At 37.6% G+C, this 26543-nt stretch overlaps 1 protein-coding gene across 2 annotated transcripts in view; it reads left to right on the top strand.

Annotated features, from left to right (window-relative positions):
* The window catches only part of LOC137245456 (uncharacterized), a 439954-nt gene that overhangs the window by 11322 nt on the left and 402089 nt on the right, over positions 1-26543 (top strand). For both annotated transcript variants that reach the window (XM_067776132.1, XM_067776133.1), the window contains exon 2: positions 13347-14260. In XM_067776132.1, the coding sequence (XP_067632233.1) occupies positions 13818-14260 (443 nt within the window). In that variant the 5' untranslated portion in view covers positions 13347-13817. The remainder of the gene's footprint in view (positions 1-13346; positions 14261-26543) is intronic.

Raw genomic sequence — 26543 nt, 5'->3', positions numbered from 1 at the left:
GTGGTAGTCAACGAGCTTCTTGTGGAGCTAGAAGCCAATGGTTGTCGGGTGGCTGCCTATGCAGATGACCTCGCTATCCTAGTCAGAGGCAAATTTCTGGGCACTGTGTGCGATGTTCTGCAGGGATACCTGGATACTGTGGCTAGGTGGGCTGAATCATGTGGATTGGCGATCAACCCCGGAAAAACGGAATTGGTTCTTTTTACAAGGAGATATAAGATGCCCGATTTCAGAACTCCATCGATTGGAGAGGTACCGTTGGTATTTTCTGATAGGGTTAAATATTTGGGGATTGTTTTGGACAATAAACTGTCCTGGAGACCCAATGTGGAAGATCGGGCCAGGAAGGCCGCCATTGCCTTGTACTGCTGCAGAGGGGCTATCGGAAAGACATGGGGACTCTCGCCAGGAGTAGTACACTGGCTTTATGAGATGGTGGTCAAACCGATTCTGCTATATGGGGTGCTGGTCTGGTGGAAAGCACTGGACGCAGCGAGCACCTCCAAAATGTTAGTGTCAGTGCAACGGACGGCGCTGATCGGTATCAGTGGCACTCTCGGAACAACACATACCTTGGCACTGAAGGTCATGCTGAACATATACCCAGTAGATATTGCGGGAAAGGAGGCCGCGGCAAGGTCGTTGGTCAGGCTTCGTGATATGGGATATGGACTTTCTGACCGCGGACACTCTAGCCTTCTTACCAGTTTCGACTTTATCCCGGACAGAACGGACTACTGTATGCCGATAACTGCTCCCTATGCAACCTTCACCACAGTCATTCCACCGAGAGACGAGTGGGGAAGAGGAATTTTCTGGGGCATGGGACCGGTTAAATTGTTCACGGATGGGTCGAAGCTGGATGGAAAGGATGGTGGGGGGCCTTTTGTCAAGAGCTAAATTTAAGCCGCAAGTTTAAGTTGGCTGATCACTGCAGTGTATTCCAAGCGGAAGTTGCTGCGATTAAGGATGCGGTGGATGGAACGCTATCCAATGCTACTACGGTTAGGGAATTTAACATCCAATCAACTACAGTGCGATCGAGGGTAGTCTGGGAGTGCCTGACCTCGCTTGCGATTGCATCGAATTATTTTACAATTAAGATTATCTGGGTCCCGGGCCATAGTGATATCCCGGGTAACTGTCAAGTGGATCTCTTAGCCCGCATAGGTACAACTGAACCGGATGAAGATGGCTGTAGGGATTTCGGGATCCCGCTGGCCACCTGTGGATTGCTCCTCCATAGCTGGGCCTAGAGTCAGCTCAGCAAACGTTGGGCGGATACCACGTCTTGCTGGGTAGCTAGATCTTTCTGGTCAAAAGTGGATGGCAGGAGGTCTGCTGAAATAATTGGGTTCACTAAGGCTCACCTATCAATGGTCATTGGGGTTTTGACAGGGCACTGTCCCATGGGTATCCATGCGGTACGTATCATTATACTGGAAACTCCATCCTGCTGCAGCTGTATGGAGGATGATGAGGTGGATTCACCAAATCACTTTATGCTTGATTGTCCAGCTTTTACCAGAACTAGGCGAAAGTACTTCGGTTGCGACTCACTTGGATCTCCCGAGGATATATTCAACGATTCTCTAAGTAGCTAGATCTAAGTCACCGTTATTTTTGGTGTTTGTGGTATCACAACGAACCTTCGTGTTGTCCAAGTGAGCTATCCTTATCAGAGCAGCTACCACCTAACCTATGCTATCCTATGTCCGTCCGTCCGTCTATCCGTCTGCACGTTAACACCATAACTTGAGTAAATATTGAGATATCTTCACAAAATTTGGTACACTAGCTTATTTGGATCCATAATTGATTGGTATTGAAAATGAGCGAAATCGGATGAAAACCACGCCCACTTTTTATATATATAACATTTTGGGAAACACAAAAAACCTGATTATTTAGTAAATAATAGACCTAGAATGTTGAAATTTGACGCAAGGACTGATATTGAGACTTGATACAAGTTTGAAAAAAATTTTAAAATGGGCGTGGCGTGTGATAAAATCAATATTACAAATATTATTAATCATAAATCAAAAATCGTTAAACCTATCATAACAAAATTCGGCAGAGAGAGTGCCTTTACTCTAGGGAATGCTTTTTTTTTTTTTTTTTTTTTTTTTAATGGACGTTGTGGCAGCGCGCTGCCCTCAAGTGGCCCAATGAAACCAGGCTAATCCTGTTCACGCGATCGATTTATATATATATATAATAACTTTTTTTTTTTTTTTTTTTATTTTGCCGAGTCTTTGATGGGCAGCGGTTTGTCAAGCGTCACGATCTGAGACTGCTCAGCTACAGAAGAAATTTCATCAGCCAAGCGTAATACTTAAAGAGAACAGAAGCAAACGTATTATACATTAATTTAGAGAAGTGAGAACAATCTTTTTTATAGAAAAAAGGGAGTCCGAGCAATCAAATGTGTTTGAGTGAGAGTTATAATCTTGGCATAAACGCCGAAAAGGTTCATTTTGTTCGAAATTCGTTCTACATTGTTTCAGCAGAAGAGGTTTGAAGTGTCTCGATGTCCGAGAGGGAACGCAAAAGTTCACTTCATTCAGAAGGAGTGGGCTCGAAATTGATCCATTTAAAAGTTTTGTCATAAATATCACACCAAGCATTTCCCTTCGACTAGCAAGAGTTGGAAGATTGATAAGCTTTAATCGATTAGTATAAGGTGGAAGATTAGTTAAAGAGTCCCATAGGAAATTTCTTAAGGCAAATAGTAAAAATTGTTTTTGTATTGATTCGAGACTGTCTGCATGGACTTGATAACGCGGATTCCAAATTATCGAGCCGTATTCTAATATTGGCCTAACTAATGTTGTAAAAAGTGCTTTAGTTATGTAAGGGTCGTTAAATTCTTTTGACCACCGTTTAACAAATGCAAAAACACCTTTGCCTTTATTCACTGTAGCATTAATATGAAGATTGAAACTAAGTTTGGAATCCATCATGACTCCCAAGTCAATAAAATTATTTACAGTTTCTAGACTATAGTTGTTAATTAAATATGAAGCTGGTGGCGAAACTCTCCTAGAAAAACACATGAATTTACATTTTTTGAGATTGAGCGGCATATAATTTACATTGCACCAGGTAACCAAGTGATTTAAATCCATTTGAAGCAAGGAATGTTCCTCAACCGAGGCACATGATTTGAAAAGTTTTACATCGTCTGCGTACATCAAGATTTTTGAGTATTTAATTGTACCAGATATATCGTTTATGAACAACAAGAACAGAATCGGACCAAGATGGCTGCCCTGAGGAACACCAGAAGAAACATTGATGACCCCAGAAAGTGTATTTTTAAAGATTACTTTTTGCGTACGATAACCAAGATACGAAGAAATCCAACATATAAGACGGGGTTGAAAACCGAGTTGACTGAGCTTATGAATAAGTAATGGGTGTGATACTTTGTCGAAAGCTTTACTGAAATCGGTGTAAATTACATCAGTGTGAAGGCCCTTTCTAAATCCATTAGAAACGTGGGTGGTAAATTCTAGTAAATTGGTGATAGGTGATTTGCCCTTACAGAACCCATGCTGCGAGCTTGCAATTATGGGGGAAATAGGGAATGTTAGGTGGTGGGTAACAATAGCCTCAAATAACTTTGGGATAGCGGATAACTTTGCTATGCCCCGGTAGTTTTCTATTGAAGACCTGCTTCCATTTTTATGAAGCGGAATAAGAAAAGATTCCTTCCATATTGTTGGGAAAACGCCATAAATTAAAGATAAATTAAATAAATCTGTTAGCGGCTGATAGATGTTTGCGGCACATTTTTTAAGAAAGTGTGTCGGGATCCTGTCGGGGCCGTATGAATATGATACTTTTAAAGTTTGAAGAAAAATTAACGACATTGGTTAAGGACCACGCCCACTTTTATATAAAAGATTTTTAAAAGGGTCGTGGATGAATAAAATAAGCTATATCTTTGCAAAAAAAAGCTTTATATCAATGGTATTTCATATCCCAAGTGGATTTATAACAACAAATAGGAAAAACTTCAAATTATAAAAAATGGGCGTGGCATCGCCCTTTTATGACTAAGAAATTTTCTATGTTTCGGGAGCCATAACTCGAAGAAAAATTAACGGAACGTAATAAAATTGTATACACATATTTTGCTTATAGCAAAAATATTTCTAGTAAAAATGGACGAGATCGGTTAAAGACCACGCCCACTTTTATATAAAAGATTTTTAAAAGGGTCGCAGACTAGAATAATAAGCTATAACTTAGCAAAAAATAGGTTTGAATTAATGATATTTCACTTATCAAGTTTTACTGTAAGAGGAAATGGGGAGACATTTTTTTTTTTAAACGGGCAGAGCCACGTGTTTTGTAGAAAAGTAGTTTATCTGAAATGAAATGTACAATTGAATCTCACGCTGAGTATATAATGTTCGGTTACACCCGAACTTAGACACCTTTACTTGTTTGTTTTATATTTATCTTAAAAATCGCTTAGGCACGTACATCTGTTCACTATATATTTCATATCTTATGTAGCCTATTACATATTTGGATACTACGAATGGGATAAGATTATTGTTCAGTCCCATTCATGAAAGGTATGAAGTATTCGGGAAAGCCGAAAACAGTCCTGTCCTTACTTGCTTTTTCTGTTTTCGTATCTCGGTATGCTCAGCATATATTGGAAAATCATCTAAATGAGCTGCCGGTTAAAAAACACCTTATCTCTGCAAATTTTCTAAAATTGTAAAGAGTGCCATATCCTCAGGTTTGGTTCAAAGAAAGTTTTGAGGAAGTCTTATGAAAGTTACTCGAACTCAATTTGTTCAAATTTATAAAATTTTCAATCTGAGTAGCCATCAACAAATGAATCGAATGCTATTTAAAATCTTCAAAACTACAAGTGGGGTTGCGTTGAGGGGTTTTGGTTTATTTTAATCGGCTCGTTTTATTTATTTGTTAAATATTATTGGCCCAATTACTATTTACAATATTTGTTAAAATCAAACTTATAGCCCTAGTGTTGCATGCCCGCTGATTTTACGATCGGTTGCTGAGACAGTATTCACAACCCCATGTCTCTACACGTCTCTAGATTTTTCAACTGGGCCATTAGTGGTACTTTATTTTTATAGATATTTGATGCTACTATTGCCTGCTGCACTTATAAAGATGTTTCGTAGCGCGTATCACTGAACAAGGTTGAAGATCGGCGTCAGTTGAAGGCTTGGGCTGCCTGACCAATGCGGTGGATGACGTCATCAAGAATGCGATTGACGGAATGTCATCTAGTGCGTCTCGTACTAGAAAGTATAAAATCTTCTGATACAGCCAGATGGCTGTTAAAGTTGATGTTAAAGTGCCTGAACTAGTTTGCAATGACATCGGGCACCTTTTCGATGTAAATTACTGAGTGCCACATCTCTGGCAATTGTACTGCTGATATTTTTGTTTGAGTTTGTTTTATCGAGCAGGAAGTGGACACCAATAAGAATGCCCGCTTGGCGGGGGGGGGGGGGGGGGGGGGGGGGGAAGGTGAGATATTAATGATTGGAGCCTGAGTGGACTCTATATGGTTCAGCTCCTTATTCTGGGAGCCCCCTTTGTGTTAGTTTCATGGAGATAACAGTGTTGAGTCATTTAGAGATTTCATGATGAAGTACCTAAATTTTGCAAGGACAGAGCGTAAATAGTTCGGTATGAATGTAGCCGAGTCGTCGGAGAATTTTTCGAGGTTTGAAGTTTGCCCTATGTCGAAGAACATTTATAGTTATTACGCTGCACTTTATTTAGAGATAACAGCACCCAGGTTTGACAGTTTTTAACCGACTAACCTAACCTTACCTAGAGACCAAATATATCCGCATCTGTTAAGGTAGGTCACTTATTATAGCGAATCTTAGAAGTTTTTGCAACAACTAGCCAAGTTAATTGCGCAAACTTGCAGTAGAGGTCAGTTGGGTATGAAACTGCCTAATCAAAAATCCAGCTCTAGAAGAGAAACGTGCAATTGATTACGCATTTCCATGTCTAATGCTGTATCCAGATTGCTGCTCCGCATCTACGAGCAAGTTGATCAATGCATTGTTACAGATGGATTTTGAAATTTTTTTCGCGACTAGTAGCGGCCGTCGTGGTGTGATGGTAGCGTGCTCCGCCTACCACACCGAAGATCCTGGGTGCACGCCCCGGGAAAAGCAGCATAAAAATTTTATAAACAAGTTTTTAGTAAGCACTTCGAGTGTACTTCTGCCATGAAAAGATTCTCAGCTAAAGCTTGTTTGGCTTGCAGATGCCATTCGGAGTCGGCATAAAACAAGCATATCCCGCCCGCCAATTTGTAGGAAAAACTTAAAAAGGAGCGCGACGCAAATTGAAATAGAAGCTCTGCCTAAAATATTTTCGGAGGTTATAGCACCTAAAATCTCAAAAATAACTTTGGAAAATACATAGTACGAAGTGAAGGGCGTTTTTTGGCTGCTTCATCCTTTGTCATCACCGTGGTGTGATGGTAGCGTGCTCCGCCTATCACACCGTATGCCCTGGGTTCAACTCCCGGGCAAAGCAACATCAAAATTTTAGAAATAATGTTTTTCAATTATAAGAAAATTTTTCTAAGCGGGGTCGCCCCTCGGCAGTGTTTGGCAAGCGCTCCGGGTGTATTTCTGCCATGAAAAGCTCTCAGTGAAAACTCATCTGCCTTGCAGATGCCGTTCGGAGTCGGCATAAAACATGTAGGTCCCGTCCGGCCAATTTGTAGGGAAAATCAAGAGGAGCACGACGCAAATTGGAAGAGAAGCTCGGCCTTAGATCTCTTCGGAGGTTATTGCGCCTCACATTTATTTTTTTTTTTATTTATCCTTTGTTCTCAGTTTTAGAGTGCGTGTTGTGTGAACTTGTTTGTTTGAAAACCCATCGAAGCATTATTAACTATTTCTTTTAATCTAGATGTTAATTTCACATTGCTATTGGAAAAAAAAAGTTGGTGTTACTTGGGGTCACGTTATATGCAGAACACACATTACGTTAATCGGGGATAAGTTAGAGTTTATCCTCTTACCAGTATCCGGATTTAAGTTGTGCCAGATTGACGCGTGTCCCCCTAGGAGTATGATTTCCTCTACTGTGAGTTTCATTGGATCGATTTTAATGTTTTTTAATTAAAAATAAGTGCTTGCGTTAGATTACAAAAAGCTTTGTTGGTTTTGCATTACCTTGTCTAACTTATTAAGAAATCAACAGACTAACTGTCCATCCTACTGTCTACCACACGCTTCTAGCTCGCCGCTCGTTTCTCATAGTTTGGTGTGCTAGTCTTTTAGTATTTTTATCTATTACCGTGGCCGTAGCTACGCTCACTTGCTGGACAGTGTCTAGCACTTTTAAATTAAAAATTTTAGCGTCTAGCATTGAATTACCTTTGCATTCATGTCCTATGTTTAAGTATGGCTGTGTGTTTGCAATAGGTTGCGCGCGCGCATGCGCCGAAAATTGTGAATGCATTTGCAAATTTTAAAGTCGCGCTAGCCAACGTTCTTTGTAAGTTTTTTTTTATCAAAACTGGACCCGCAAGCAGTCAGGTTTTGTGCTTTTGTAATTTTTGTGTTTTACCTTTTTACTCTTTATTTGCTGGTTTTGTTTAAGCTTTTTTTTGTACCACATCTTTTACTTTATTTTGATATTATTATTGATCTACTCGTGCTTGACTTCTACCATTATTTTGTAGTGTTGACGTTCAAATTCATTAAACTTAAGAAACAAACATGACTTTTGTTGTCTTTAGTGTTCTCGCATGGTGAGTTGTTGAGTTGAATTTTGATAGAATGCACGAGCTCATTTGTTAGTATTGGCTAGTTTGTGTTTATGATTAATATCCGCTTGCATTTGCTGAGTTTTGCTGCAGTTTTTCAAAGCTGATGTTTCTGCAGGCTTTTACACATAACAATAATTGTGCTTGTCAAATAAAAATGCAGCTTAAGTACTAAAATAAAATACCTCACATTATTCTTTGCTTCGTAAGATGTTCATTGATATGCAAAATAGTTGATTGAATTGCATATAAAGATGAGCAATGCATTAAAAATAAGAAAAACTTGAAAAGATTTATAAGTCAAGCAGAAATATGTTGCTTACAAGGCTTTCAATGGCAAATTCTTTACAAATATCAGCTTAGCTCTTTCACGATTATAGCGAGGTCTTTTTAGGTTATAGAAAATTTTTTACCATAAAGAACTAGTATAGAGCTACAGTTCTCTCAACTGATTCCTTTTACATTGCAATGTCATACGGAACGGAAATTACCCCTATTAAACCTGTTATGCGTACCTGTTGCTTTTTGTGACTGTCTCTCACTTTCCCGGCAAACGGTTCTATATTTTTTTTTATGTTAAGATGTTCAGAACTCTAAGGTAAATCCAGTCTATGTGGGGTTTTTACACATTTTTTTAACCTCTCAATCTCACTCTCATAAACTTTGCTCAACGTCTCTTAAGAATTTAACTTAAAAAATGGTGTACAGCCCTAAGTCGCCAAAATTTCTTCCAAGCATGTTAGGACAGCCTACAGAAAAAGTCAATTTACAAAAATATTTTCGTAATAAATTAATTACTGCTATCTGTTAGGAGTGGTCAGCATACCCAAAGAGTTTGTTGAAATTATTCTGTTTTAGCCAAAGCTAAGCTGACATTAGCATTAAAATTATAGAGCGCGACCATTCCTGAAAATACCATATATGGGGTGAGATTTGCTTGAATTTTTGTACCAAACTACCTCTTTGACTAGGTAAATATTTGAGGTACCTTTTTTCCGGGAAGTGAACCATGGACCGTCATATTTCAAAAAATATATTTTGAATAAGGCAGGAGGAAGAGCTGAAGAGAGCTGGGCAATGAAAAAAGATAAGGAGATTTCAAGGTATCAAGACCGGGACAAAGAGAAGGAGAGTTAAGGAAGCACAACAGAGGAAAGCAGAGGCAGTGACGAAGGGAAAGGAAGATGTACACGGACGGAAGAGGAACAGGGACTGAGCTGGGAGGGATACAGGAAAACGTAGATAGAGGGTAAGGGGAAGAGAGATAGGCAGAGGGTGGAATAGGGAAAAGGGGGTAAAGAATTCGGGGCTGATAAATGAGAGAGCGTGAGGAGCGAGGAGATTGTGGGCTATAGGAAGAAAAGGAGGGGAGGGGGCACAGGAATACTCTAAACGAAATGGGCGTTAAGGGCAAATAACCACACACACACTTTAGTATAGGCAGGGAGGGATTGTGAGCTTTGCTCATCTTAGTACAAAAAATAGCTATAAATATAGGTCTTTAATATCTGAAACTAATTTTTCTTGCGCAACATTGCGCCGAGTAGTAGCTGGTGTATATCACTGTAATTTTAGTGTCGAAAAACACGAATTCTAAGTCTTTAACTAGTGTATAAATAGACGCGGAAAAGAGCGACTAGAGAATATTGTGATACTATTTTCAAAAGTTGACGGTCTGCAGACAAAATTTCATTACGATAGCCCAAACTGTTTGGAAGATATCAGCCGAAATGTAACAAAATTATTTTTGAGAATATGAGCACTAAACCGCAGATGATATGCGGTAAGGCTTATAGATCTTTTTATATCTACCAATCAGTTTCGAGGTCCTCACCCAATATGGAATCGTCTAATATAAATTAAGTTATATATGATGAGCTCTACGCAAAATGATAGTGTAAATAATAAAAGACCAGAGGCTTCGTTGGCTAGGTCATGGATGAAGTCTCCATCCACTTCACTAACTCAAATTTGCCACTAATCCAATTTACCATTTTAGAGCGCTTTGAATTTAAAAAATCTGTTTCGATTACGGAACGTAGAACACGATACGGACCCAGGCAAAGAAAATAAATTTGCCGGTTTTCGTCAGCCAAATAACGTTAAAAGTTTTAATCTCCCTGTGATGCATCGGTTTATACAACTTGTTATGTTGTTGTGTACCTTTTTGGGAAAGAACAAACTTGGTTTTCGTTGAGTTGATTGCAAGATTTCGTGACTAACATTGAACATGAAATGGTATACTAACTTTGGTCCGATGTTTGCAACGTTGAGAAATATAGAAGATAAACTCTTCATTAAGTATACCGAATTGATCAGGGCGACGAACTGTGTTGATATAGCCATGTCCGTCTGTCCGTCCGTCCATCTGTCCGTCCGTCTGTCTGTTTGAACGCAAACTAGTCCCTCAAATTTTGACACAAGGATGTATTTTTGTATTATATTAGACATTTGCCGGATCCGGTAGGATCGGACCACTATAACATATATCTCCCATACAACCGATCGTTTAGATAAGACGATTTTGGTCATTTCTGCCGCAATTTAGAAAGTATAAACGTGAAACTCGGTGATATATATTCTAATATATCATAGAAAATTTTATGAAAAAATGACTTTGATCGGAGATATATATAATATATATCCCATACAACCGATCGTTCAGATAAGGGTTTTTTTGCCATTTTTTATATATATCTTAAAATCGTTTAGGTATGTACATATGTTCACTATATATATCTTATCTTATACAGCGCATTATTTGGAGATTACGAATGGGATAAGATTATTGTTCAGCCCCATTCATGAAAGGTATGAAGTCGAAGACAGTCCCGTCCTTATTTGTTTTTGTTGGGTTACTTCCGAAACTCGATTCGTTTCCGTTGATTGCACAACACCTTCCGCCGTTGCATGCTGACAACAAATAGAGATCAATTTCAAACTACAACAATAATTCTTTTTAATGATAGAAATATAAACGAGGGACTAACCAATGTGATATCCGTATTCAAAAAGCAGCAATATGTTATGGCTACCGTCGTAAAAAAAATATTGTAGTACTAATTTTTCTCAAACTCACTATTTATGTATGCTTGTAAATACTTCTTTTCATTAAAATATTATTCACAAACAACTTAATTCCATTTTATTAAGCACCTTAATGCATGTTTTATTAAACGTTTATAAAAGTGATTATAAGCATAGTGCAACTTTTTTAAAATTAATTAACGCAATTATAAATGCAAATTACTGCAAATAAAACAGAATTTTAATTTTGTAAAAAAATGAAAACGAAAAACATAACAAACAGATAAAAATTTCATTTTGAAATCTAAATCATAGAAATGTCCAAGTATCGAATTGCAGAAACTTAACAGCAATGCGCCGTAGCAGCGTTGGAAACGAAAAAAAAATTGTAAAAAACAGATAAGAAAAAAAAAAAAAAACACCAAAGAAATGACAGCAATGACGCGTCGCATAAAAACTACAATTTCCAGCTGAACAAGTTCTCAAAAAGTGATTTGTACGACAGCCTCTTAAGTTATTACCAAAATAATTCAAAGAGCGACGTTAGTGCTGTAAATAAAAAAAGAAAAATAATATTTTTCATGCAATCAGCTAATAAGCCATAATACTGTTATATGCACCATGCTAAATGCCTACCTATAATATGCTTAGAAATTTTTGCGAATACTTAGTAAGTGCTTATTAGCAAGATTTTAATTTACTCAAACAAAATTTTCAAAGTTTTTTTGTGACATAAAAGTGAATTTAACGTGCGACGCGTGCCCAAAGCTTGTAAATATAATTAAATGCATATATGAATATATGTATGTATGTACTTAGCAATTGCTGAAAATAAATTTATTAAATTAATAGCTTAAAAGTTCTTCAGAACTGAAAAATTATACTATTTAAATTTAATTACGATATTTGTCACACGCGATTATCTTTCATCTGTCATCTATCTTTCGCTCACTTTGGCATTAAGCTAAATACAATCCTTAAATTTATGAGCGCGTGTATTGTCATGCAGCCATCCTTAAGAATTTGGATTTATCTTCGCCGGGTGGTTATCCCGGATAGGGATTATTGAATGAAGGAGCCGCCGGCCCTGAGCGATAAGCTGCAGATATAAACTGATGGCTACAAACTGGAAAAAAGGTGGGTAGCGGTATCTTTTCACCTCAACTAGGGTGGAATCTATCCTTTAGCCTACCCGACCATTGCAGCATCTTTCAAGCGGAGATGGTTGCTATAAATGAGGCCGTAGATCACACGGTTTCACGGGTATAACTAAATTTTTTTTTACTCTGACAGCCAGGCTGCATAAAAAGCGCCTGTATCTGTCATATGTAAGCCCAGAACAGTAAAGAGGTACCGCAAATCTCTTAACGAAATCGCTGAGCAAACTTCCCTCAGTCTGGTATGGATGCCTGGACACTCGGATATACGGGGCAATGAGATGGCTGACGAACTTGCAAGAGGGGGCACATCCGTTCCACTTTCGTCGTCCTGGAAGGGACTGAGCTTGCCCCTCGCTACCTGTAAGCTCATTTTGAAAGTGATTTTTCCTTAGGGAAGCGGTTGTGAGATAGAGCAATCTTGAATCCTGCTGCCACACTAAGTTCGTGTCGCCTAAATGGGTTGAGACACGCACCAGAAATCTCCTTTCTACTTGGAAGGTGGGACATATCTTTGGTGGTTGGCAATCGGGACGTATGCACAACGGCAGGGTGCTCCCAATAATGATTACTGCAGGATCTCCAAAAACGAAGAGGAGATAGAAACAGTCAAGCATTTTCTGTGCGATTGTCCTGCGCTTTGGAGCAAGAGGAAGAAATCTCTGGGATCTCAATTCCTTAACGATCTTTGTGCTCTGGCTAAGTTGGAACCTAAAAAATTGCTGACGTTTGCTGAATCGACCTGTTGGTAAAAGTAGGGGAGAAATCCGCGTGGTATCACAATGGGACCTTTTTGCGCCTAAGTGTACTGGTGCTCGCACCGGTGGCCATTCTAACCTAACCTAACCTAACCTATTGTCAAATGCAACAGAATTTTGTAATATTAAATTTACCTGTCTTGTTTATTACACCATGATGTGGGCATTTTCCTAATATATTTATGTGTTTCTCTACTTTGTTTGACCTTTTCGCAAATACAATTAGAAAGGGAGTATTTCGATGGACTGAGGGAACTAAGACCGGGAAAGGTTGACTGAATTATAAGGTATTCCTTTACTTTTACAGAACCGATATTTAAGGTGAACTTCTTTCAACCAGTCTTTGGAAATCATGTGAGGTATTGTCCATACAACTTTCTTGAAGAAATTAACAGAATATTGAGGAAGGCTCATAGTGCAACATTTATTCAAAAAAAGATAAAAGAATAAGTTTTGATAATTGCAAGAAACTAAATATAAATGTTTTATTAATAAAATAAAAAAAAAAAAACTGTGTAAAGAATACTAACGAGAATCGCCAACTTTTCCTTTTAATTTCAACGCATTTCACTATATTTCATGCGCCAATTTTTATTTCAGAAAATACAGTAATATTATATACATTACAAGGGAAGTGTTTTCAATTTTATTTTGAAAAAAAATATTTACCAATAAATACAAAACAAAGGTGAAAATAGTGATTTGTTGTGAAAACAAAAGGTGCTTGCACCTGGAAAAAAGTGCACAAAAGTAATTGAAAAAAATTTGCAAATAAAAAAAAAAAAAAAAGAAAAAGAAAAGAAAAATCAATTCAAGAAACTAAAAATAAATCAATTGAAGAGCAGCCATAATTGCGCTCAAAACAAACGAATAACCATACTACACAGCACAATGCCGGCCTTATAGGCCAAACAACAACAAGTCAAACAACAGCAAAAGCAGCAAAAACAGCAACAACATGACGCTTTTGCGCCATCACAATTACAACAAAAGTTGTTACTAGAAAAGCAAAAAAATCAAAAGCCAGAAACTAAGAACTGGTTCTTTAAATGCTCGCCAAAAACAATAACGATGGCTATTATAAAAACAACAACAAATATTATAACGACGATAAGCAGTTATAACAAAAACATGAAAATTAACAATGCAAGTAGCGTCAGCAGCAACTTTAGTTGTTATCGCAGTCAACGCTCATCATTCACCATCACCTTGCTGGTGCTCATATGCGCTTGCGCAGTACTCACCAATATAGACAGTTACACTGTTTCGGCAGCCGGCAATGGTGGCGCTGGTGGTGGTGTTGGCACTAGTGGGGCGTCAGTGCGTGCCGGTGCTGTAAATCCACGTTTACCTCGCACGAGTGCAAGTCAGCTGAATGGCGCTAGCAGCAGCAGCGGAGGTTTGGCAGGAGGTGGTGGTAGTATGGGCAGTGTTGGTGCTGGTGGCAGTAGCCACAGTTTCAAGTTGGCTGCAAAAACGCTGAACAACACACGCAACGGAAACTTGCGAACAAGGTGAGTGATGTTTTGAAAAATAAATTTTTTATTACTTTACTTTGTACTCGTTTTTATTTGTTGAATCGCTTTTAAAGCAGAAGATGTGTAATGAGAGGTGTGGCAGCACATACAAACAAACAAAAACAAAATAAATTTAGTAATTTATTGAATGAAAAAATTAAAAAAAAAATATTTTCAAATGAAGCAAAATAAAAGTGCAAACAAAAAAAAAGAAGAAACTAAAAGCAGGTAGGCAATGATTTTGAAAAGTTTGCTCACTAATGAAAATGTACATGCGCTGGCAGCTTTGATTTGCTGCAAGTGGCAGCATTGATTTTGAAGAATATTTTTCGCGCAAGTCATCGCAGTAGACTTTTAGCTTTACGTACGTAATTTTATTATCGATAAGCGGTTTACATGCATTATCAGTCAATATTTCAACCATTTACTTTAAAACATATGGTTTGCTTACTCTGCAATTACTACTCGTTGTTATTGAGACTAGACGCACGAAAGACTTAAGCAACGAACTTGTTTGTATTCACAAAGAACTCGACAATAGCAGACAAAATATTACGCCAACATATTTACGCTGATACAATTTTTCAATCGAAAGCTTGAAATCTATTGAATATTAACAGTTTCATAACGGCACAGAAACAAGGGCAAGTGCAGCAGTGACAAGTGGGTAGTGAGTTTACCGGAATTTTTAATTGCTAAATTTTAATGCTTTCGGCATTTTCTAAGTTTACCGCAAAAAGTGAGTGGTAAAATATTAAGCGCGTTGACTTTTAATGTTATGTATTTCGGGTTTTTTGCAAATGCTTTTGTGAAGTGATTAAGCAACGTTATAATAATAAGTGTCTGCATGAAAAGTAGATATTAATTCGATCACTGTAAAAAAATACGCTTAAAAATATCCATGGAAAGAAATTAATTGGATATAATACATCAACATGACAAAAAAACTGCATAACGGCCGCAATGTGTATTTTGTTATCTCCAAATTTACACAGCTGAGTGAAACAACAGCCTATCTCTGCTGCCAGTTTTAAAATGTATTTTCTAAGAAAACAATCCACACAAGCCTTACATAACCTCAAAATTTTGTGAATTTATGTCGATGTGGAGGGCTTTTGAAAGAAACTCTTTGATAGGACAATTTTGAATGCATATCTTAGGAATGGTTTTATTTTTTCTTGAACGTTAGGGCAGCGCACTGCCCTCAAGTGGCCCAAAGAGACCGAGTGAATCCTGTTCATGTACCTAAAACCCGCGGTATCTGCGTTAGGCATTACGTGAGAGGGGGGGGGGGGGCAGGCCACTACTTCGCATGCGCATTCGTCTGTGCTACCTTGTGGCATGCATCAATTTCGTCATCACTAGAAACGCCATTTTACTCACAGCAGTCCAACAATATACGTCTCTGCATATTAGGGGAACTAAATTCCCAATGGAAGCCTCGTCTTCAAAAAACTCTGTAAATAAAAACGAGAGAAATGAAAATGAAGTGTGTACAGAAAAGGTCCTCCTCTATCTTACGTTTTTGTAGATACGACCTGAAATCGCCTTGCCCACTCAATATCTGCGTGAGGTGATAGTATTGTTCGCTGTGCTTGCGCTTTGTACCATTCTGTTATATTTCGAGCTAACATGAATATAAAGCGACCTTTTCTTCGATTCTTTCCACCTTACTTGCCATCTAACAAATGCTCGTTGCCTTGCGCTTTTCCTGGTTTCTTCAGATGGTCTACTGGTTCCAATGCCACACAGATTGGCCATCTCACTTAACTACTGACAGTTTTTAAGATAAAAGAAGGACCGCGTCGTCGGATGCCGGCCGATAAGCATATACAATTAGTATAGATTCATACAGCAGTAATGCGGTAGGCTGCTATTATATCTTTTTGGTGTTTCATTTTAGATCTGTGCCATACTGGTGCTGCATATAATATTATCGGGCTGGTTACTTTAGATTATAGCTGACGGTAGTATTATTCGCGTTAGGGCTCCACTAACTCTAGCATTTTGTATTCTCACCCATCACCATTGAAGTCCTCCTTAAAAGTTAGTTTTGAGTCAACTTTTACTCTTAAATATTTCACGAAAGGCTTTGACTTTATTTCATAATCTCCCGTGGTTAGGACTAAGTCATCCACAGTCCGCTTTGAGGTCACCAAAACCATTTCTGTGTTATTGCGAGCCATTTCCAGCCTCACTATGGGCTTTCTTCAAACAAACCGTAGCAGAGGTTTCACTCAGTAAGTCGATGTATGTAATTTAGAAATAAGAAAAAATTATAGGAGGGGTCATATCAATTTACTTCTGATATGAGACTTTCTGTGTCTGTTTCGGTTTCTCAACAAATTTCTGTCAATGTGTCACTTGGACTTTGCACACTAATCGCAACTGTATCCAGACCGTTCAAGACTGTTTTTAGGCCTTGAGACTTAGACTGTGAGTAGCTGCCGCATTTGGCAGTTGTTTGGGCTCCCTTCTCAGTACGTTGGACCAAGACCCCCAAGTGCTTAAATTTATTTGTCCTTTCGTCTCTTTTATTTTTGGCTTCCAAGTATTTAGCCTATGAGTTGGAAATTGTTCGTTCCTATTTTTTACCTCAGTTTGCTATTCTCATCTGTGTGTTTCGCTCTTAAGTGGCGATCTTATGTAGCTTAAAACTTCTTGGAGAAAAGTCATGCTGTTTTTATGTCCTTGGTGAATGCCTTAAATTCGGTGGCTGATTCCGGGCCACGGTGATACTGTATAACTTAGCAGGTCATAATCACATTTTCCTATTTCTACTGAACTTTTGAGATGTGTTGCTTTCTGAACCTTACGGGCTGATGTGTCCTCTAGATACATATGCTAGTTTTGGATCACCCTGAGTACTTGGTTTCCCAGTATCTTCAGTATTTTGGTAATCATTCACCACCAAGGTGGGGGGAGGGGGCACCTGGTAGGGGAACATAACATATCGCAACGTAACACAACGTATTATAACATTACATAACGCAACAACTATAACATAACATTACAAAATATAACTATCATATAATAACATAAAATACCATTACATAACATAACATAACCACAGATAATATAACAAAACTTAATATAACTTAACATAATATCTTAATATATAAAAATCACGTGTCACTATGTTTGGCGCAAATGGACTCCTAAACTACTGAACCGATTTTGAATTTGTTTTGCACCCGTATGTAGTTTGATCTAACTTGAAAGATAGGATAAGTTATATCTCAGTTTATAGTCACAATATTATTTTATTGCAATTTTAATAAAATGTTACGTATACGCACCGGCACTCACATTTTCAGGGGTGCGGATATACTTCCGTGTAATTGGTTGGTGTTTAATTAAACAACGTGCTTATCAATAAAAATATTATAGCGAATGATATCAAGTATAGCACATTACCAGGCCCGGCGAGAGGGGGTGGGGGATTACCCCCAGACCGGGTTTCTGAGGGGGCCCGCGATTTAGAAGTACTAAGACATTTTTTTTTAATTCAGGAGAGTCTTTAGTTGTTCCATGTGCAATTTTTAATTTCAAAAGCACCGAAAATCTGCATTTCGTTTTAATATTATAGTGAAGTGTGAAAAATAAAAATCTATATATATAAAAAGAAAGGATAAAATGTGTGTTACTTGGTCGCCGGTGTTTGAAGAGATGCGTCGGTCGATTTTGTTCAAACTTTCACACAAGTTGCGTAAACCTCACGCGGTGGTTACTATATAGGTTTGGTTGCGATCGGCGTACAGGGTTTCGAGACATAGGCCGAAACGTGGACCCGAGTACCCCTAGAATGTGTTTATAGAATATGGATAACAAATGAAAGCTGTTGGTGTGTGCTTTAGTAGAGGGTAATTTTCATACCCCTGGGTGACTTGGGTCTCGAGATATAGGCCAAAACGTGGGCCAGTGAATGCCTAGACAGTGTTTATACAATATGGATATCAAATGAAAGCTGTTTATGAGTGCTTTAGTACAGAGTAATATATTATCCAAAGACGGACTGGGACTGGGATTAGGACTAGGACTGGGACTGAGAGTCGGAGTGGAACTGGGACTGAGACTCGGAGTGGGACTGGGACTGGAATAAAATACATACAACCCTCAGGGACAGATAATAAGGGGTGCAGAAGAATGAGAAGAACTTGAGAGAAGAGAAAAGAGAGAAGGAGACTGAGAAAGTTATAGAATGAGACGAAGATGGAGATAGAAGAAGCCAAAAAGATGGAGGGGCAATGAATGAAAGGATTAGGAAAAAGCGAAGAGGGAGGAGGGCAGAGTCAGTCGGAAAAAGGTTATTAAAATGTATTCAGATAGGCCAAATTTAGGGCAGGACAACGTCTGTCGGGTCTTCCAGTAACGTATAACAAAATAAATGTAAGGCGCGATAATCTCCGACGAGATCTTGAGCCGAGCTTCTCTTCCAATTTATGTCGTGCTCCTTTTTAATTTTTCATACAAATTGGCCAGACAGGACCTACTTATTTTATGCCTACTCCGAACGGTATCTGCAAGGCAGATGATTTTTCACTGAGATGTTTTCATGGCAGAAATACACTGCTTTGAGTGCTTGCTAAACACTGCCAAGGGGCGACCCCGCTTAAAACAATTGTCTTTTAACTGAAAAAACTTGTTTCTAAGATTCTGATGTTGCTTTGCGCGGAGCGTGAACCCAGGATCTTCGGTGTGCTAGGAGGAGAACGCTACCATCACACCACGGCGGCCGCCAATAATACAACGTAACATAACATAATATTACATAACATAATATAACATAACATAACATAATATACCATAACATAACACAACGTAAAATATCATAACACAACGTTGCAAAACATGACTTTACAAAACACCAGCCTCATCATTAATTTGCTCTTACTCATCGATTTTGACAGTTGTGCAGTAAGCCACGGCAGGTATGTTTCGCTAAAGAGGAGGGAAAGTTTTTCTCCACCTGTCTCTCAAAACTCAAAAACTCAATTCAGTTCTATGTGCACTCATAAAAAAAAATCCTTAATTTAGACATGCAATTTTCTAATAAAATAAGATGTTTTGTTCTTGGTTATTGGAATAATTTTCTTAAAAATGGATTGTATAAAAAATATTTAAAAATTTCTAGTCGAGGACCACAACTCTACTTACTTACTTACTTAAATTGCGCTTATCGGTTTTTTAAATTGTTAAGACCGTCCAACAAAGGCGCGCCAGTAGCTTCTTCGCTCTGACCACTGGCGCCAATTGGTCATACCAATGGAGTTTATATATCGTTTTTCACCTTTCAGCGGAGTGGGGGCTGACCTCTTCCTCTGCTTCCATAGGCGAGTTCCGATGAGAACACTTTCTTAGTTGGAGCGTCATCTTTCATTCGCATAAATAAATCTTTCGAGAAACTATTCAACTGATATTGCTTTGGTCAATGCTTCTGCACCTTATAGCAGGACGGCTACGATAAGTGACTTGTTGAGCATGATTTTTTTTGCCGAGAGAGGGCTTTACTTTGCAATTGCCTACCTAGTCCAAATTGACATTTATTGGCAAGAGAGATTCTCCGCTGAATTTCAGAGCTGATAATGTTGTTTGTGTTAGTGCTGATTACCAAATAAATGAAGTCTTTTACTATTTCGAAATTATGGCTGCCAACATTAGCGTGGTTGCCAAGGCGCATATGCGTTGACTCTTTGCTCGATGACAGCAGGAGGTTTTGTCCTCATTCATCATCAAACCCAGCTTTACCTCTTCTTTTTCCAGTCTGAAGTGAGCAGAACTAACGGCGCGGGTGTTTAGGCCAATGATAGCAATGTCATCAGCATATGTCAGTAACTGCACGATTTTATATAATATTGTAGCAGAGCGGTTAAGTTCTGCAGTTAGTATAGTATATTTTATACATTAAGGGAAAGTTAATAAAGACCTTGTAACTTTCAACATGAGTTAAGACTATTTGAGCGTGATTTATCGTATACTGAAGAAACAATAATTCTTGTCACATAAAATCTATCTAAGCTAAATTTAAATATTTTAGCAAAACACATTTTTCATTTGTCACTTTAATTTTAATCTCCCTTCCCACACAGCGGAATTCAACCAAAATTTTTAAAGTATTTTTAATCTAAGATAAACTATTTCCCACAACTCTAAACAATATATCCGCATTTCATGCCACAAAACAAAATTTATATATTATTTCCCGCAATGCAATTTTGCACTGAATTAAATATGTTAATGAATGTAAAAGCGTAGAAAAATTGCGCAACTTTGCTAAAGAAAACTAAAATAAAAGTAGTGCCCAACAAATCAGAAGTCACTATTTAGTTATAAAAAAAGCAACAGTCAGCAGCAACTCAACAAGTTTGCTAACCTCACTCAACACTATGCAAATTGAATTCAGTAATATAAGAAATAATGCGACATGTCACACCCACCAATACTCGCCAATGATTAGAATGGCGACGAGGTGGTCAGTGTTAAAGGTGACTGGCGATATAAAGAATTTCTTTTTTTTTTGTTTCATTGTTTTGTTAATTACACGCTCGGGGGTGGTATGCCATGGCGTATACGTCACATTTTTTTGGAATTAATAAACTACACTAGTAATTTTAATAGATCAATTTTGTTTATGCACAGATAGTAAATAGTTTAGCGCTATTAATTTTAAATACAAAATTGTTTATATAAAAATGGAGCTTTCCATGCCGTTTCATTCTATCCATGGATTCTGCATCACAGACTTGCAATTGTTAGATGATTCTGAAGAGCCAGTAGACAACACTTACACTTTGATCACGTAGTAAGTAGTGCCGGGCTTTGTGACAGATACCAAGAAAAGAAGAAAATGGGCGGTGAAGAGTTTCTCTAAGTGTAAGCCGCCGGAATAAGATTATTATTATTATTATTAATATTATTATTAGGCCTGCAAGCACAGCGACCTTTGTGTAGATCTATTGTGCATGACCTTTCAGCCTAATTTTTTATGTGGAGGCTTTTCATGTATCTAAGTACCTCTTCAGGCTTTTTGCTCAATATCACATACAGAACAAGAGTCAAATCACCTAGATGGAAGAGTCTCTGCCTTGTCAGAGCGCCGCATTCGCAGAGAATGTGAATCGGCGTTTCATCCGCCAGCTCACAGAAAGTATATCATTTGAGTATCGGATAGAGTTATCGGATGAGTTTGGCAGATACTTTCATTGCCGGAAGTATAAAAAGTTTGGCCTCTCTTTGCCCTGGGCGGACTCAGATAGTATATTTCCTGTCATTCTAGGAATTTGGAGTAGAGGGATCGAATGGCTCAAAATAATATAAGAACAATAATTGCCCGTGTCATTTTCCTGATAAAGGCAGAAAATATCGGTGATATGTATCCAAAAGACTATAAACCCACTAGCTTAATATACTTTCTGCTCAAAACATTTTAAAGACAGCAAGATGTATACACAAAGTCCAACATGGATGAAAAACTGTTCTCCACAACACAACATCCGTGTAGCAAATGCAAAGCGGTAGACAAGGTACTGCATAGGGTGGTTATAAACCTAGAGAAAGTCATGAAATTTTAGGACTATGCCTTAGGAGTCTACTAAGACATTGCGGGAGCTTTCAACAATGTCTCTATATGGGCGATCATTGAATTACATCCAACAGTAACCAGTTGGCTCGGCTGCATGTCAGCTACGTTGCAAGAAGACTTCTTCACAATAGAGGTTGTATGAGGCAACGCAATATATAGGCATCATTCCAGACAGTTAGTTGTCGTGAATGCTCAATGTAGAGCAGAGAGTGAAAAAATACAGGGGTGTGCGAGCGATATATCGCGCTCTGATTCTCATTGCGTTTTTGCAGCGTTTGTCCCATATTACGGAGACCTTATTTGTTAGGCAGTCACATTAAAAAGAACTTACCTCAAAATATTATAGGGGATATTTAGACTATCATTAAATAGCATAAAGGGAGCCTTAAAAATAACCCCGACGACTGCATTGTATGACATTCTGCATATTCCACCTGTAGACCTGATGGCAAAGTATATAGCGTTAACAACTACAACGTGGTTCAGTGCCTCTGTGCAGGTGGAGTACAGGCCATAACAGACCATACGGCCATTGTAGTATAAAATAAATAAATCAAGGCACGATGGTGGCCGAGGAGATTTTGGGCCGAGCTTCTTTTCAGATTTGCCTCGTGCTCTATTTTATTCCGGTCTATTATCTTTATTACATACTAATTATCGCTGAATTAATATTATTAATACCAATTTAATCTAAACTGAATTCATAAAATATGCAAATTTTATTGCAATGAAAAATTTTAATATACATATTGATATTAGGGTGGTCAAAATAATTGATTTCCCTTTTGATTTAGTGAAAATATTATCCAATCCAAAAGATAGTCTGTAAAATTTCGGTTTTTGTTTAAATGTGTAGGTGTGCCTTATATTTACTTTAATTTCTTATGCAAATCGAAACGGAGCGGTCTACAAAAAATATATATTTTTTGTTAGCTTGACTGGTTTTGTGGTTTGGTAAGGTTAGGTTGAACTGGCCGGTCCATGAGTACCTCACATAGACTGAATGGTTCCGCAGTATAACTAAAAGTTTGTTTAATGACGAAACTGAAAAACTCTATCAAAACCCAGGACCTTTATTGTAAAATAGCTCTATCCTCTTCATAATTTCTAGAAGCTTTCTAGGACCTAGGCTACTTGCTGCTTCTAGATCTGACATCTTTATCACTCATAATAGTTGTAATCTTAGCCTGGCAAGTGCAGGGCATGAGCCACAAAACGTGCTCGATCGTTTTCTCCTCCAACCTGCACATCTTACATCTGCTTCCACTGGCCAAGCCTAATTTAAATGCATGTGACGCCAGAAGTCAGTGTTCAGTCAGAATACTCGTCACTAGTCTACAGTCCTCTCTTTTCATTTTGTAGTTATTCGATGTTAAATATATAAAGCTGCGATGAAACACCTCGTAACATTACAAAAAAGCTGAAATTACAGGTGTGCTGTACAATACATTCAATATACCAGAATGGGAAAAAAATATTTGGTCTACCCTAATGTATATTTAAATAATAACAAAAAAATTGTAAAACAGCAATAACAATTTTCTTGATTTTCATTCACATATGCCTATGCAAATTTATTCAGGTATATAGTTTAAAATTTTTGTTTATGAGGAACATAAAAACTCTAATTAAACATGTTGCTAGTTTAATATAAATAAACACGTCACATAAAAATTTACATATTGTAACGAATTTACTGAATTCCTCTTATTTGGAACCTTCTATTAATGTTCGAATCACTAAACTGTTGAATAAATAACTCCAATATTGAATAATGCAAAAATGGCCTTTATTAAAGTACTTCCCAATAACATTAATAATTCGCAACTGATGATTGCTCAGCTTGCGCTCTTTTATACTCTATGTTGCTTCATTCGCATATTTCTACTACGTCTAGACGTTTCGCCTGCTAGAACTGCTGTACATATTTCCTACTTGTAATTAGCTATATACATGTATATTTGTAGTTTTTATCCATATGTATGTGTATATGTGAGTAATATTTCGCTGATGATTACAAGTGTGTGCGCGTAGTATCCCTTCGTGTCTTATATATATGAGGGTAAATGATGATTGATGTGGTTATGTACACAGTGTGGCTCGATTCAATGTTGTTGTGTTGGGAGTTTATTACTAGTGATGGTAATATTCGTCACAATATTTATTAACGTTTTCGTAGTAGATGGATGTCCTGGTTATTTTCGCAAAATAAATCAAGTAGTTCGAATTTATTCCTTTTTAAAATCGCTTTTGGCTGACCTCCAGAAAGTTGCTTTTCTAGACCAGAAATAAGGTTAAAAATTTTTATTTCACTGATCGTATGTTTAGAGGTGCCCCAACGTAATTAAACTTTAAAAAAGACGGTAGGTACAACTTTTTTTTTGGTTTTTTATACTCAGTTGAGCAGAGCTCACAGAGTATACTTACCTTGATTGGATAATGGTTGGTTGTACAGGTATGAAGGAATAGAGATAGATATACACATCCATATATCAAAATAATTCATTACCAAAGACGGATAAAGCGACGAAACTTGGTAGGTGAGTTGAACTTATGATGCAGAATAGAAAACTAGTAAAATTTTGGACAATGGGCGTGGAACCGCCCACTTTTAAAAAAAGGTTATTTAAAAGTTTTGCAAGCTTTAATTTGCCAGTCGTTGAAGATATCATGATGAAATTTGGCAGGAACATTACTACTGTTACTATATGTATGCTTAATAAAAATTAGCAAAATCGGAGAACGATCACGCCCACTTAAAAAAAATTTTTTTTAAGTTAAATTTTAATAAAAAATTAAATATCTTTGCAGTATATAAGTAAATTATGTCAATATTCGACACCAATAATGATATGGTGCAATAAAATTCAAAAATAAAAGAAAATTTCAAAGTAGGCGTGGCTCCGCCCTTTTTCATTTAATTTGTCTAGGATACTTTTAACGCCATAAGTCGAACAAAAATTTACCAGTCCTTGTGAAATTTGGTAGGGTCCTAGACTGTAGGACGGTAACTCTTTTCTGAGAAAAAGGGCGAAATCGGTTGAACCACGCCCAGTTTTTATACATAGTCGACCGTCTGTCCTTCCGCTCTGCCGTTAACACCATAACTTGAGCAAAAATCTATATATCTTTACAAAACTCAGTTCACGTACTTATCTGAACTCACTGTGTATTGGTGTAAAAAATGGCCGAAATCCAACTATGACCACGCCCACTTTTTCGACATCGAAAGTTACGAAAAATGAAGAAAATACCATAGTTCTATACCAAATACGAAATAAGGGATGAATCATGGTATCTGGATTGGTTTATTGACGCAAAATATAACTTTAGAAAAAAACTTTGCAAAATGGGTGTGACACCTACCATATTAAGTAGAAGAAAATGAAAAAGTTCTGCATGGTTAAATCAAAGGTAGTTGGAATCATAGCAAGAATACTGTTCGTGGTATTACATATATCAGTAATTTAGCAGTACTCGATAGATGATGTTCTGGGTCACCCTGGTCCACATTTGGTCAACATCTCGAAAACGCCTTCACATATACAACTACCACAACTCCCTTTTAAAATACTCACGAACACCTTTTGTTTGATACCCATATTGTACAAACGCATTCTAGTGTCCCCCCTGGTCCACCTTTATGGCGATGTCCCGAAAAGGTCTCCACCTATAGAACTAAGGCCCACTACCTTTTAAAATATTCATTAACACCTTTCATTTGATACCCACATCGTACAAAAAAATTCTGGAGTCACCGCTGGTCCACCTTTCGGCGATATATCGAAAAGGCGCCCACCTATAGATCACAGGCCCACTCCCTTTTAAAATACTCATTAACACCTTTCATTTGACACCAATATCGTACAAACAAATTGAGTCAGCCCTGGTCCACCTTTATGGCGATATCCCTAAATGGCGTCCACCCATAGAACTATGGCCAACTCCCTCTTAAAATATTCTTTAATACTTTCCATTTGATACACATGTCATACAAACACATTCCAGGATTACCCTAGGTTCATTTTCCTACATGGTGATTTTCCCTTATTTTGTCTTCATAGCTCTCAGCTGAGTATGTAATGTTCGGTTACATCCGAACTTAGCCTTCCTTACTTGTTTTTTTTTTTTGTCATTGATTTACTTTCGCTTGTTGTTATTGTGCTCGTTGATTTCAAAGCCTACTGAGTTTCATGGCCTAGTATGTGCCAGTACAACTTTTACTTATACACTTTATTAGAAACATACTATTATCAAGAAAAGACTGTAAAACGCCATTTAAGATTTGTCGTTTTTAGTTATAATATGTAATTTTACTAAAGTTATGTATATTAAAAAAGAAATAAAATAAATATGTAAATAATGAGCTTTGTAAAATCGCGATTATTTTGCTCAACTTATTGGGGCTGGGGGCACCTCAAAACGCAATCCTACGAAAATAATATTTGGTGGTTTTGGTTAACTCTTATAAAGACAAACTTTGCATTGCTAGGCCATTACGAAAAAAAAAAAGAAAAAAATCCTAAGAGTATCACTCCACCCTAATGTATGTACATATGTATATAGGTCGATAAAATGAATCCAAGCATAATTTCATGCAGAGTGACGAAGGTTAATACCGCCTACTTTTGATCTTTGTTGCATAAAAAGGAATAGTTAATTTACTTAAAATTTGATTCCGTATTCAATACAAAGAAA

This window comes from Eurosta solidaginis, chromosome 3 (genome assembly GCF_040869045.1).
Source record: "Eurosta solidaginis isolate ZX-2024a chromosome 3, ASM4086904v1, whole genome shotgun sequence".
Classification (NCBI taxonomy): Eukaryota; Metazoa; Arthropoda; class Insecta; order Diptera; family Tephritidae; genus Eurosta; species Eurosta solidaginis.
This window is presented reverse-complemented; position numbering and strand designations above follow the sequence as displayed.